Below are 13,834 nucleotides of genomic sequence, written 5' to 3'. Positions count from 1 at the left end.
GATGCTCATGCTGCTGATCACTGGATTGACTGGTCCAGACTCGATTATATACAGAACACCACCATTCAGCTGGAATACTGCATCCTAAGTCCACAAAAAGAAAGAATTAAAGAAATAAGGAGCACCCAATTGTTTCGTGTTGATGTGGTTAACCTGTGATGGCTTTACATAACTATAGTTATATGAAACAATCGGGTGGACCATAACACTGATGGTGGTATATATCGTGGTAGGCTGCTGACATGAATGACGTCTGGTAAGGCTGCGCCTGTGGTTGTTAGAAGTAACGGTACTTCAACGTCGTTTGCTATTACCACTGTCAGTTCGATCCCTCCAGTCGCCTATTTCAACCGCCTGAGATAGCAGGTGCCCTATTCTGTCAGGGTTAATTAGCAATGTAACTTTACTATCAACCACTCGGATAACTACTCCGGTTTAACAATCTTCCGTGATAGTTGGAACATTGCTTACCCACACATAAAATTATTTACCGTACACAATGTCAACATCAGATTATTGGCGGATTATCCGACAAAACAGATTCAATTTCGTGTGAAGGGAGACGAGCAGTGACAAATATATGAACGGATCACTGAAAATACTGGATGACACCAGGTGTTTGACAACTCACACCAAAACAACATTAACTTACTCATGTAATGTGTTCAGTTTGTTTAACTTGCTTGTAAACGAAATTGATTGTATTGTATTGTATTTTAAACGAGCGACGCGTATCTGTGTAGCAATTTTATTACAAAATATTGTTGTTTTATGTTTCTTTGTGGTTTGTTGACTGAAGACACCTGTCCTCTTGGCGTGGCACTGGCGTCATACCCATCTTTCTGTGTAGATGCTGTTGCCGAATTTCCTATTGTGCTGTGGGGTGCTGACCCAAAAATTTAATATCCATTTTTCTCCTTTGATGACATTACACCCTCCATGGAGAGAATACGGGTCAGCGGTGCCGACCCACCCAGTCTGAAACATGAACCACCATACCGTACACAGGAAAGACAAGCAGGACAACGGTATAAACATCTGTACCGTTTGACAACAGTATCCACAGGTCCATAAAGTACCTTTCTGACGTATTGTTTGGCCAGAACAATGCCAGCTGTGGAGACACGAAAAACATTTGGACGGAGTGAGTATGATTTTACTCCGCTTTTAGCAATATTCCCGTAATATCAAGGCGGGGGACACCAGAAATGGGCTTCACACATTGTACCCGGGTCTTCACTGACTTTTCAGAGTGACGAGCTGACGCTTTAGCCATTAGGCTACCCCACCGCCACCATTTGGACCAATGTTTCTGACCACATGTATAGGATGATCCTATATTTAGCAATGTTGATAAACGACATATTATGTCATAAATGTCAACAAATTCGGTGTAGTGTCCCTTCGTTGATACCAAAAAACAAATTCCGAAACATGGGAACATATTGCCAATAATTCCTCAAGTGACGACGTTGTTCCTTACCTCGGGGTCGCGGATGTTGTTGTACCACATGACTGCCTTCCCCTTCTGAGGCTGCACCAATAACGCCGACCGCTGGCAATATTGACTCAGGTTAATATGTTCTTCCTGTAGTGGAGTAAGTTAGGTCTATTATTGCTCAACTTAACAAACTTTCTGAGCACAATCTAAATCGTCTCCTCTCCATTAAAATGCACTCCGGGATGAGAGGTAGTCTGTATTACTTTAATGGTAGCAACTTAGCATGGAGAAGGATGATGCCTTCACTTCCGGGAGCAGGTCGCTTATGAAAGAATGAAGATACATGGATTTATCGAGCTTGTAAATAACGGTAATTACACTGCCTTAACTCGGACATGTAATTGCCATCAGTGCACGGACCATTGTCTCCTTTTAATTATCGACGGTGAATTATGATGTTGTGCTGTCTGAAGCCTCACCTTGGGGGTTGTGTCTGAACCGTCGGCTAGGGGAAACGCTGTCTCCCCTCCCTCCTCGACATCATTCAGATACACCATCACTGTCATATACCTGTGGACAAGCGAGAGGTGGGGTGACTGGTCATGTGCCACATAGCAATCTTCCACATAGACACCGCTCACTGTGTGCAAGAGAACCCTTTACCCTCCTATGTCAGTACCCTACCTGTCCATGAAACAGCGTGAGTCACGTATCACCTAAGAACTAAACCTTTAGTTCAAATGAGCTTTATGTGCTGTTGTAAATACAAAAGTAATTTTATTCGAGTTATTTTGCTTGACAACGTCAAAATTGATCAACAAACAAGAACCACACCATGTTGATTTCCAATAAGATAGACTTAGGACAAGTTAGAACCTAGTACTTGTGTTAAGTTAGGATGTCTTAAAGTTGGATAGCTTTCGAGAATATGATAGGACAACTATCCTAGACCCAAGGAGCAAATTTAGGATATCCTAGGGCTATCCATGGTGTGTACCAGCTTCAGAAGACATTGTCAACACCCACGGAAACCTGTAAATTGGAAGCCTTTAAGTATAAATCATTGACGAGAGTAGACCCAGTCAGACTCGCCGTGAAACAGCAGCAATAACCCAGCTAGACAAGGTTGTGGCAAACTCGTGAGCAATGTGGCACTACATACCTAACTTACTCTTTACTTGAATATTCCAATTTAATCTGCTCGGTTAATGTATACAAACCACCATGTTCCCATGTGCGCGGTGTTAGATACTCATTGAGTGAGTGAGTGAGTTTAGTTTTACGCCGCACTCAGCAATATTCCACCTATATGGCGACGGTCTGTAAATAATCGAGCCTGGACCAGACAATCCAGTGATCAACAGCATGAGCATCGATCTGCGTAATTGGGAGCCGATGACATGTGTCAACCAAGCTCAGTGAGCCTGACCACCCGATCCCGTTAGTCGCCTCTTACGACAAGCATGGGTTACTGAAGGTTCATTCTAACCCGGACCTTCATGGGTTAGAAACTCATTGATATGCATGTAGTATCGTTCATGATATAAAATACATCACCATCAAATACACTGACAAGCAAACGAAACTTCCCACCGATTTTGAATTACAGAAAATGTAGGACAAACACAGCTATCAAAACCAGTCAGTTGGAATATTTAATGTTCCATGATATCTCAATATATAAACACTAAACAACAGTAAACAACCAATCAACCTGTCTGAAATTAGGGTTAAACACAGGTGATGACACAGAAATAACAGGTAGTTCTTTTGGGGATTTTCTAGTTATTCTTGTTTGTGTATGCGTGCCAATGCCATGGTCTTTCTTTCTTCAAACCGCAATCTTTCCCTTCTGCCCAGCACTTTCATGTTGCCATGTTTAAGTCCTAAATGAAGTGTTTGGGAGAATGGAAATCAAAACCAATCCAAAGTGGGAAGGGGTTTGTTTCATGTTTAGGCACTGCTGAACACGGATGTATAGCTTCGAACAGATTTGAATGACACGTATATTTTCCGAAAAGAATCACCAGGAAACGAATTTTCCAGGATCGTATTAGCTCAGATTGTTTTTATCAACACTGGCAGGCAAGGGTGATTACCATGTGTAAATCAGCCTGGTTCAGGTTTCCGTGTACCAGCAGACCCAGATGATTTTGATGCTGTCGTGAAATGCAGTGGAAATAGTTACGAACACTCACTCACTCACTCACTCAGTTATACAAATTATGACAAGAAGCTCGATACCATTACCTGCACAATACACAAGAGGTTTTGGTGTGCGGGGGACTTGACTGATGGCAACAAGGTTTACTCATCAGTGTTTCCCGCGTTGATAATGAACTGTCGTAGTGGGAGTGATAGTGGTCACCAACGCCGTACATACCAAACTGAAACAATGGATGGGTGCAGCCTTAATCAACACAAGCATGCATAGGCCATATAAAGCTGGAAACTGCAGTACATTTCCATATGCTACTTTCAGTTTGTTAAGGAGTAACACAGGCGGACGCAGAGGGGGCGTTCAGGGGTGCGCACCCACCTTTGGTCCAGAAAGTTTATTAAAAGACCATTGAAACTCTAGTGAAAATGAAGTGTGCAAACACCACACACACACCTTTCTCAATAGCGTGCGCACACGCGCTCTCGCACACGCACACACACACACACACACACACCTTTTCAAAAAACTGTATCCGCCCTTGAAGAAGTTTTCATGACATCTAAAAACCCTCCATAAAGGCTGACTTATCCCGATACGCACACGAACACGTACAGAAATTCGATATGGACATGTTATAGGCAGATTGTCAAACTATGTTACCAACCTGATACCATTCGCTTTCCTCAAGAAGGTCCATTGGCATGTCTGTCAGTAAGGATACTCTGCAAGGAAAGAGGGGATATCTGCATATATCATCTGTGTCGTCTACTAATTATTCAACGACACTGAGGCAAGTGCACTTATATACCCCGAACTGTCTCAGTTACATAGTAACACTTCCGGCCAAATGAACTTAACTACAATTTCAATCATGTTTCATTTTGGCAAACTGACAAATTGACACATATCAACAGACCCCTAAATACAGACAAATGCTCAATCTAGTGATCAATAAAGATCCTTGAAGCTTTAGCTTTTCAGTGCCCCATCCTTGCTGATGTGTACATTTTACAATTTTACTCAATACACTCATGACCTTACACTCAGTTTGACAGTCAATGGGCAGAAATTTACCCAGTGTATGATGAGCCAAACGCTTTAACCACTAGGCTACTCCAGTGAGAAAGGGACAAAGGACGTCAGCGTATTTGATGGTATTTCCAGAACATTCCATAGTACTCTCCAGCATAATTCAAACTTAATGACGTCTACATCCCGTCTACAATTATCATATGCTATTCAATGAAAACTAAATAATTGTAACCTACTTCTGATCTATAATTGTTTTTTAATTTGTCATTCATACGTATTAAAATGATATAACCACAGTGTCCAATGTACGAAAAATGTTGATACCTTCGTCGAATGTCGATTAGCAGGCTGTCCAGGTCATGTCGGAGGAACGTGGTCTGGGACCTCCGACCTCTTTGATGTGTAACGCTTCCATTCTCTCCAACCGTCATGGCAACATCGAGGCCGTTGGCGGTGGCAAGACCAATCAGTTTGTCTGTTTCATCTTGTGTCAGGAAGTCAGGGATCTCTGAATATAGAGAGTGAATAAGCAAATTAATACTGCTACTAAATTATGCATTTCCAGGGTCGTAGCTACCATTATAAAAAAAACCGGGCTTACACATGATGTTTGCTAAAAAGGTTGGGCAAGCCCTCAATACTATCTAAATATATAGCTTTGCAACCTATCGGGTTTACGCGCCTGATTTTGTCTGAAGGTAACCTCTGGTCCAGACAAACCGGTGACTGAATGTGACGAGCCACGTCAGCAGGACACACAATCAATAAGTTGCTCTTTCGCCGGTTCTTTTTCCGCGGGACGGCGGGGTAGCCTAGTTGTTAAAGCGTTGGCTCGTCACGCTGAAGACCCGGGTTCGAATCCCCACATGGGTACAATGAGTGAAGCCCATTTCTGGTGTCCCCCGCCATGATATTGCTGGAATATTGCTAAAAGCGGCGTAAAACCAAACTCAGTCAGTCAGTCGTTTTTCCGCGGAACGAAACATTGACTGGCTGGCGTCAATTGCGAAGTGGAAGCAGACTGTCAAATCTATGACTCTATACATCACGGAAACAATGCTGGACGGCGTTCAGCTTTGACTCACTAACTCACTAAATCACCCCAATACGTTATACACGGGGCGGGACATATCTCATGTCATAAGAAACGACAACTCACTTATTACTCACTTATTAATATGGTGAAAGGGTCTTCAGTATGGCGGAACATGTTTCAGTTCAAGTGTGACTGATCAGCTGACGAAATATACTCATGGAAACAAATAAGGAAACACATGAACGTACAAGGGTTCCTTTATTCTTTTCCAGATTTCTTCATAACCTCCGGGTTCGATTCCCCACATGGGCACAATGTGTTAAGCCCATTTCTGGTGTCCCCCGCCGTGATATTGCTGGAATATTGCTAAAAGCGGCGTAAAACTAAACTCAGTCTGTCATAACCTATGTATTGCACTGTGGGTGAAATTCTGGGAATGAATAAAGAAACGCTTGTACTTTCATATGTTCCTATATTCGTTTCCATGAGTATATTTATTACTGTTGTAATCCCGTGATGTAAGTCGTTACACAGCAGTTGTACTGGGACGTGATACAGGGGGAGAGTTATCCCCCTTTTTTAGATCTAGCGTTTGTACATGTACAACATGACAGCCATGGAGAGCTACTGTTCTTGTAAATGGCATTCTTAGCTTGAAAACGACCATGAAAAAAAATCATTCCTATAACCCATACTTACCAAACAAAGGCGGGTTTCTTGCCACAGTGATTCTCCGATGTGACTGACCGGAAGTCAGATTCATTTCTGTGACATCACCAACCTGCAACAAAGAAGATGCATTTTTATTTCTTCAACACAAGACGATGGCGTGTTTTCCTACCATAAGCCCAGTCCGTCCATAAACATTCTGTCAGATGGCACAGCTTAAGTCTGAAGGTGTTTCTGTCAATGCGACGGTTTAGGCAGGGAACGCGCACCTTTAGACCTGGTATCGTCACTATCTGGCAATGATACACAAACACGCTCTTGTAAAGTAAGCAGAGGTTTCTTATGATTATGGTAAGGATGTATTTAAACATTATTTTAGAGGTAATATATAAAAACTGGTTGTTGGACAATATTTATTACACTTTGTACTAGATGTCTTGGAGTGAGTGAACTATGTACAATGATCTAAAGTACATGAGTGTTACTTAGTTCTTGGTTATGCAGGGGTGAGGTTCTGCTATGCTGTAAGCAAAATATGAAGCAGCACACAGCACCTTCAAGTCACAAAATGGCAAAAATGCAAGACCAAATACACTCAAAATATGGAGTAATCACTCAAAGACATTTCCTGTATTGTAAAATATACTGATCAATACATGGGGAAACTAAATGTGCATACATACTATGTCATGACTGTAGATTCTGCAGACACTGGCTGATAGCAGCATGAGTATGATTACTTGTCATGTAATATAGTGTTTTTCACCCATTTTTAGTAACTTATATATTCCAAATATTCTGCCAATGAGGCCAAGGTTGGTAACTGGCATTCCATACTTTCCACTATACAGTTAGACCAATATGTTTTAAAATAATGGAAAAGAATAATGTGTACTGGTTATTGTGCTGTGAACCAGTGTTGTAATCTTACAGCAAATAAAAACAAAGAATTTCATATTTCAACAAAATTCCATGTCATGTAGAATCACATGCCTATGCCATTGATTAAGTTTAACTTTTCATTGGTAAGCATGTTTTTTCATGGAAACTGGAGTAATAGGGTAACCTAGTGGTTAAACTGTTGACACTTGTCACACTGAAGGCCCGGGTTTGATTCCCCACATGTGTGCAAAGTGTGAAGCTCTCCCCAGCATGACGTTGCTGGAATATTGCTAAAAGCGGTGTAAAACCCAACTCTCTCACTTGGAAACCACTGAAAATCCAATCTCCTACATCCATTGTTGTATATTTACTGTCAAATCAATATCATGGCTAAAAGCAGAAATCTTCCAAACCATTCAGTTTGTGCTTGCTTTATCCACACTTAAAAAACAATAAACAAGTTTTAGAACTATTCTGCAATTTTATTCCAAAGACATAATTACTCTTAACATATCAAACATTCTTTGCATTTCCCAGATGCTAACCCTGAAAAAATACTGTAACAGTATCATCTTGAATACAAATGTTCTTTCATGGTCACTCATCTAAATTCTCACTGAATTATCTGAGAGTCCCAAGACTTTCCACAACACCTTGCTGGTTACAAGCATTTCCTGTTCCAGCAAGTGTCCAAAGGATGATGTGTAGGGCTTTAATATGTTTTATAACTGTACATACAACACTTCAATGACTTGCTGTTTCTTCATTTGCAATGTATATTGCTTGACCACCAGATGTTAAAAGAAATCTGAAGATCTGTTTCAGTTTGTGTTGCTCTTGATGTCAATGGTAATTGTGGTGATAAAGAAATCTATTCCTCCTTCTTTCTCCTCTTAAAGATGTGCATCTGTTCCAACTGAAAAATACATAACACACGTGAGACCAAGTATGATATACTTAATAAAATGTAAACAGTTCCTTACAATGTTGACATCAAGATATTATTGATAAATTAAGCATGTGGATGTTATGTTTAACTGAACATGCTGCACCATAACCAAATGCTAAATGGGGTTGTAATAATAAATTAATCAAGCTCATATTACAGAATACAAAGTGTGGATATAATCATCATTGTTTACGCACTATTAAATTATTATTTAATTCATTACATTTATTTTTTTTAGTATTACACCTGGATTTTCATTGCACATTAAGTTATCTTCTGGATAATTCCAACTGCAAGATACTTTATTTATTAACACAGTTTTTTGGGTACACATGCATTATACCGGATACCTGCCTGCCATATTGTATTAGGTCCCCTCTCCGGGGGACAAAAAAATCCCACTGTAAGATATCAAATGCAATCAAACAATTCACCAATCTGCACACATGTCACCCTTACTGTGCGTGCCATGCTTAAACAATACCAGCCTTTAAATGAAAACAAAGAAATCCATGTAACAAACTTACCTCGACTTATGAATGGGCCAGCCTGAAGACGACGCTGTGACAACTCTGCATCTGTTTAGCAAATATTCACGTGCTGTTCATGCAACATTGCCTTAGTGCTTTAGCAGTCCATAGTCTGTTACATGGCATAGGTTTCTGATTCACACAGCCAGTGTCGAGTATGATTATCCACGGCATACCCCATGTAACAGTGTCATCGCCATTGCCGAAAAACGTTGTTTGTCACCGGAAGTACTAAACAACGCAATATCTCGCGAAGTGCCGTGACCTACTTACGGGCCCTATTGTATTGTTACGTCGTCAGCTGTGATGACGTCATTAAAATCATATTGTGACGTAAAGTCCGAATGACGTCACAAATGAGCAGTTCCAGATGCTACCATGAGAGACAGCCGAAACGGCCGGCTGATGACATTTCACTGCTGTACCCGTACTCGATGTCAAGCAGACACAAAATACGTGTGTGGACCTTTTGGTTTACTTTTGTGTTTACAATGTCGATAAACATCATGTCGGCCGTCGGTTCCAAATGAATTCCCGTGCTTCAAATACTCAATAACACCCGGAAATTCGCCAACACATGATGTTTATCTCCTAATTGTTACTGAATCTATATTGTTACTGAATCTATATTGTTACTGAATCCACATTGTTACTGAATCTATATTGTTACTGAATCTATATTGTTACTGAATATACATTGTTACGGAATCCACATTGTTACTGAATCCATATTGTTGTCAACCATTTAAACCGCTGAGGACACAGATACAAACATACCATTGAACTACAGTGCGTGCATGCCCAGAGAGTGGATCAGAAAGTGAAAGTATTTGGGTCAAACATGTCAGACAGAGTTTACCGGTCTTGGATCAGTCCGCGCACACCTTGGTTTCAAAACGGCGCGATCGGTAGTCATGTTCAGGGCGCTTTCAGTAGAAATGTCTTATTAATGTAAAAACGTTTTGAATGTTTTATTTATCTTATTCATCTGGTAATCCGAGCAGTATGTTCTGTGACCTTCACGGTCAATATTTCTTTCTATAATAAGATGCCTGTTTCTGTATCTAGTTAACAGGTTAAAATATGAATGGCACTATTTTATTCAAACATACGCTTGGTGAAACTGTATGAAACATTATAAAAGGGGGAAACATATTCGGCAGTATGTTTTTCCAACATGTACCTAGTCGACAATTCTAGAATGGGACAAGAATATTGAAAAATTTATATTTACTCAAAAAGTAAACGTGATGGTGGGGTAGTGTCATGGATAAAGTGTCCGCTTGTGAAGCTCATCCCCGGTGTCCCTCTCCCTGATAATGCTGGAATATTGATAAATGCGCCGTAAAACCATACTCACTCACTCACTCACTCAATGAGTGCAGGGATTCATACATTAATAACATGCTGGTAATTCAATATAAGTGGCTGCGGTGGGGTAACCTTATGGTTGAAGCGCTCTCTAGTCACGCCGAAGGACCGGGTTCGATTCTCCAACTGGGTTAACTATGTGAAGTCCCATTTGTGGTGTCCCAGCCATGATATTGGTGAAATAATGCTAAACTCAAATCCACTCACTCCCTCAACGTCAAGGCTCCGTATTCAAACCATACCGAAAGAAGAGACGACACTGAAATCGTAAACTCACCGGTGAAAATAGAACGCCCGAGTAACCGCACGGCAGAGTGTACCCGCGTGAACATGACGCCATATTTTTCCAGATTCACCATCGTGGCAAAAGAAAATATTGTATGTCGACATGAAAACGAAACCGGCAGGATATACGAAACATGAAATAGGTTGTGACTGATAATCTATCACTCACAGAGAAAGTAAAAGATACACACACAAGTAAGGGCAAAACCAACATCACGTGGTTCATCCATGAAAATGCTTTACTGGATATACAACGACTGGGGTAACATACCTCAAAATATTCGGGGGAGTCGATTTACAGAATGTGTACAAGGTCTGAAGGGCATTTGTCTTGGACCCCGGTGCGGTGGGGTAGCCTAGTGGCTAAAGCGTTCGCTCGTCATGCCGAAGACCCGGGTTCGATTCCCCAAATGAGTACATTGTGAGAAGCCCATTTCTGGTGTCCCCGCCGTGATATTGCTGGAATATTGGTAAAGGCGGCGTAAAACCGTATTCACTCACTCACTCGCTCACTTCTCTTGGACCGGGATATTTTTGACAGCTGTGTGAAACGTAATTACAGATATAGGTACCATGCGCGGTTCCAGAAAGGGGGTGGGGTGCGCCCCCGAGAGTGTTCCAAATGTACTACATGTTTTATGCCCAGGGATCCGAGGATTGCAATGAATGAATGAATGAATTAAGAGCAGGATACTCTACAACAGGGATAGGTCACTCGCTTGCTTTCTTTACCATTTGTACTAATTAACGTGTGCCTCGTCATGCTCCAACGCACACAGTGACTTGGTTCGGTCCCAGCGCAACTTCGGCTGCGTTTAACAGTACTTCAGCCAGTGTATTGTATAGGTCGGAATTTTACAATGAATGAATGAATGAATTAAGAGCAAGAATTTTATGTGAATGAATGAAAGAAATTAAGAAAAAGAACAAAAGAAAAAGAACATATGTGAATGAATGAAAGAATAAATGATACACCACGGCCATCCCTCCCCAAACATGTTAAAGAACGCAAAACTATCGGTAGAACACATGTTAACATCAGCTGTCCTTTTTTATAAAAAATCTACTTTGAGACATTTTTTTACATTAGTAACTAATTCAGATATCTTATTGCATGTGTGGAATGACATGGGCATTGACAGAATGTTAACTGACACTGTCACAGACCCCTCAAGAACAGAAAGTTTAGAACTATCACAAAGCCTTGCAAACACCTTTCCAGTTTTGTCAAATACTAAGATCAACAAGAAAGAAAGAAGTTTTAGAACTATAACACTCAAGCATCACAAGCACCAATGGCGTATCAGAACAGATCGGCGATATGTCATATTTTTCACACACCTCAAATACACACTAACAAAAAAAATAAAATAAAACTATCACTATTACTTGCAAAAAACTTTCACCTGATGGTATATTCCCCTCATAAAAATTAAAGGTGTATGTGAAAGATGTTTTAGAACAATAACTAGAAACACTCAAACAACGCCCTGTAGTATTTCAATGGCAGATCGGCGATATGTCATATTTTTCACACACCTCAAATACACACTAACAATTTTTAAAAATTATAAAACTATTACTATTACTTGCAAACACCTTTCACCTGATGGTATATTCCCCTCATAAAAATTGAAGGTGTATGTGAAAGATGTTTTTGAACACTAACTAGAAACACTCAAACAACGCCCTGTAGTATTTCAATGGCAGATCGGCGATATGTCATATTTTTACACACCTCAAATACACACTAACAAATTTTTTTAAATTATAAAACTATCACTATTACTTGCAAACACCTTTCACCTGATGGTATATTCCCCTCATAAAAATTGAAGGTGTATGTGAAAGATGTTTTTGAACACTAACTAGAAACACTCAAACAACGCCCTGTAGTATTTCAATGGCAGATCGGCGATATGTCATATTTTTCACACACCTCAAATACACCCTAACAAATTTTTTTAGTTATAAAAATATCACTATTACTTGCAAACACCTTTTAACTAAAGGTATATTTCCCTTCTAAAAATTAAACGAATATGTGAAAGAAGTTTTTAGCGATATAATTTAGTCTTTCTTCGCTGTGTACTGAGAATTGAAGCCAGTGAGCTACAACATGCCCACTTGAAACTTTACTACAAAGCTACTGTACTTATACTGACACTAATAACAAGTATTTGACTTAAAATGAAGTGACAGAATAGGTAACTTATCTTCTACGTGTAGGTTTTCAGTTGTCACAACACTCAGCGTATGTAATCAGCTGTTGAAAATAAACCGGGCTCAATCTTAAAAACTACGCTGCCGCCATATTGGCTGCACTGGTCACGTGACGAGCAGAGGCATAGCTTAGGAGCTTTCCGAGGAGTGACCACTCCCCCTTATAGAGTCTCCCTGGTACAATACATCATGACAAGGCCGGACACTTCGGTGTACCCCACCCGCCTGCTTTGCTGATCGCTACGCTACCATCGCATGCAATCTATTAAAACGTAAAGTAAATATAATCATGGATGATTGGCCTATCGAGCACCACTCATGACACTTACCAATTCTTTATTGTTATTTCTGCAAGTCGATTGAAACCTGAATTTGACCCTCCCTCAACTGAACGATCTAGTCACCAAATGGATGACGATATGTCCGGTGTGTGGTCAAAGCAAGCCCTCTGCTACATGCGCCACGGGGAACATTGGGCAGGTTTGGAAAGTGCCGGGTTCACAGAAACCTTACCTGTTAATTGGGGCAAACTAATCCGCCATATCCATGCGTGGATTCGGCCATTAAAAGTCTTTGAGGAGAGTGACAGAATACAATTCTGTGATTCCTCCTTATTGTGTATAAGTAGTTTACCTGTCCAGGATCAATCCGCGGGAGAATGTAATCCCTTGGTTTCAAGAGGGCGCACTTGGCACTGGTGTTCAGGAAGCCAACGTCGGGTAGTTCCAACCCGCTATGGAGACAGTAGCCTCTGTTGGTTTGACAGAGCGTCTTCATTGTCAACACTGACACCACCACCAGCAATAGCGTCGTCATGGCGAGTGCTCGATGTAGTAGCAAGCAAACGCACCAAATGTTCCTAAATGACAATAAACGAATAAATATTAGAAAGAATTCTAGCAATCACTAACTCTTGAGTATTGAATCCATGAAGGCCACTTCAGTAATCGGCAACATCCGTGCTTACTTTGATTCAGCACATTTACGTTCAGCTGTCACCGTTGTAACATGTCTGATGTGGGTATATATAGACAGCTGCATGTAGGTAGGTATGTGTGTGTGTGTGTGTGTGTGTATGCGTTCGTGCGCGAGTGTGTGTCCACAAAGACACATAGGTCTATGCGTGTCTGTGAGTGTACGCGTATCAGTGCCTGTGAGTCTTCATTATAATTAATAGAGCGACTGCCTCGTCTGTGTATATATCGACTTTTCGTGTTTCCTGTCGGTGTTCACCAGTATACTGGTTTGTTCCCTT

General features: G+C 40.8%; 1 protein-coding gene across 1 annotated transcript; it reads right to left on the bottom strand.

Annotated features, from left to right (window-relative positions):
* Nucleotides 1-739: 739 nt before the first annotated feature.
* LOC124273796 (transmembrane prolyl 4-hydroxylase-like) lies at nt 740-13,368 on the bottom strand. Its single transcript, XM_046709104.1, has 8 exons — nt 13,213-13,368; nt 6,370-6,451; nt 4,959-5,142; nt 4,267-4,324; nt 3,692-3,828; nt 1,921-2,011; nt 1,484-1,588; nt 740-978 (listed from the first exon to the last, which is right to left on the bottom strand). Exons 1-8 carry the CDS (start codon nt 13,354-13,356, stop codon nt 829-831), a joined length of 951 nt encoding a protein of 316 aa, XP_046565060.1. The 5' UTR covers nt 13,357-13,368; the 3' UTR covers nt 740-828.
* Nucleotides 13,369-13,834: the final 466 nt, after the last annotated feature.

This window comes from Haliotis rubra, unplaced genomic scaffold (assembly GCF_003918875.1).
Source record: "Haliotis rubra isolate DU_JTF1 unplaced genomic scaffold, ASM391887v1 Scf184, whole genome shotgun sequence".
Lineage (NCBI taxonomy): Eukaryota > Metazoa > Mollusca > Gastropoda > Lepetellida > Haliotidae > Haliotis > Haliotis rubra.
This window is presented reverse-complemented; position numbering and strand designations above follow the sequence as displayed.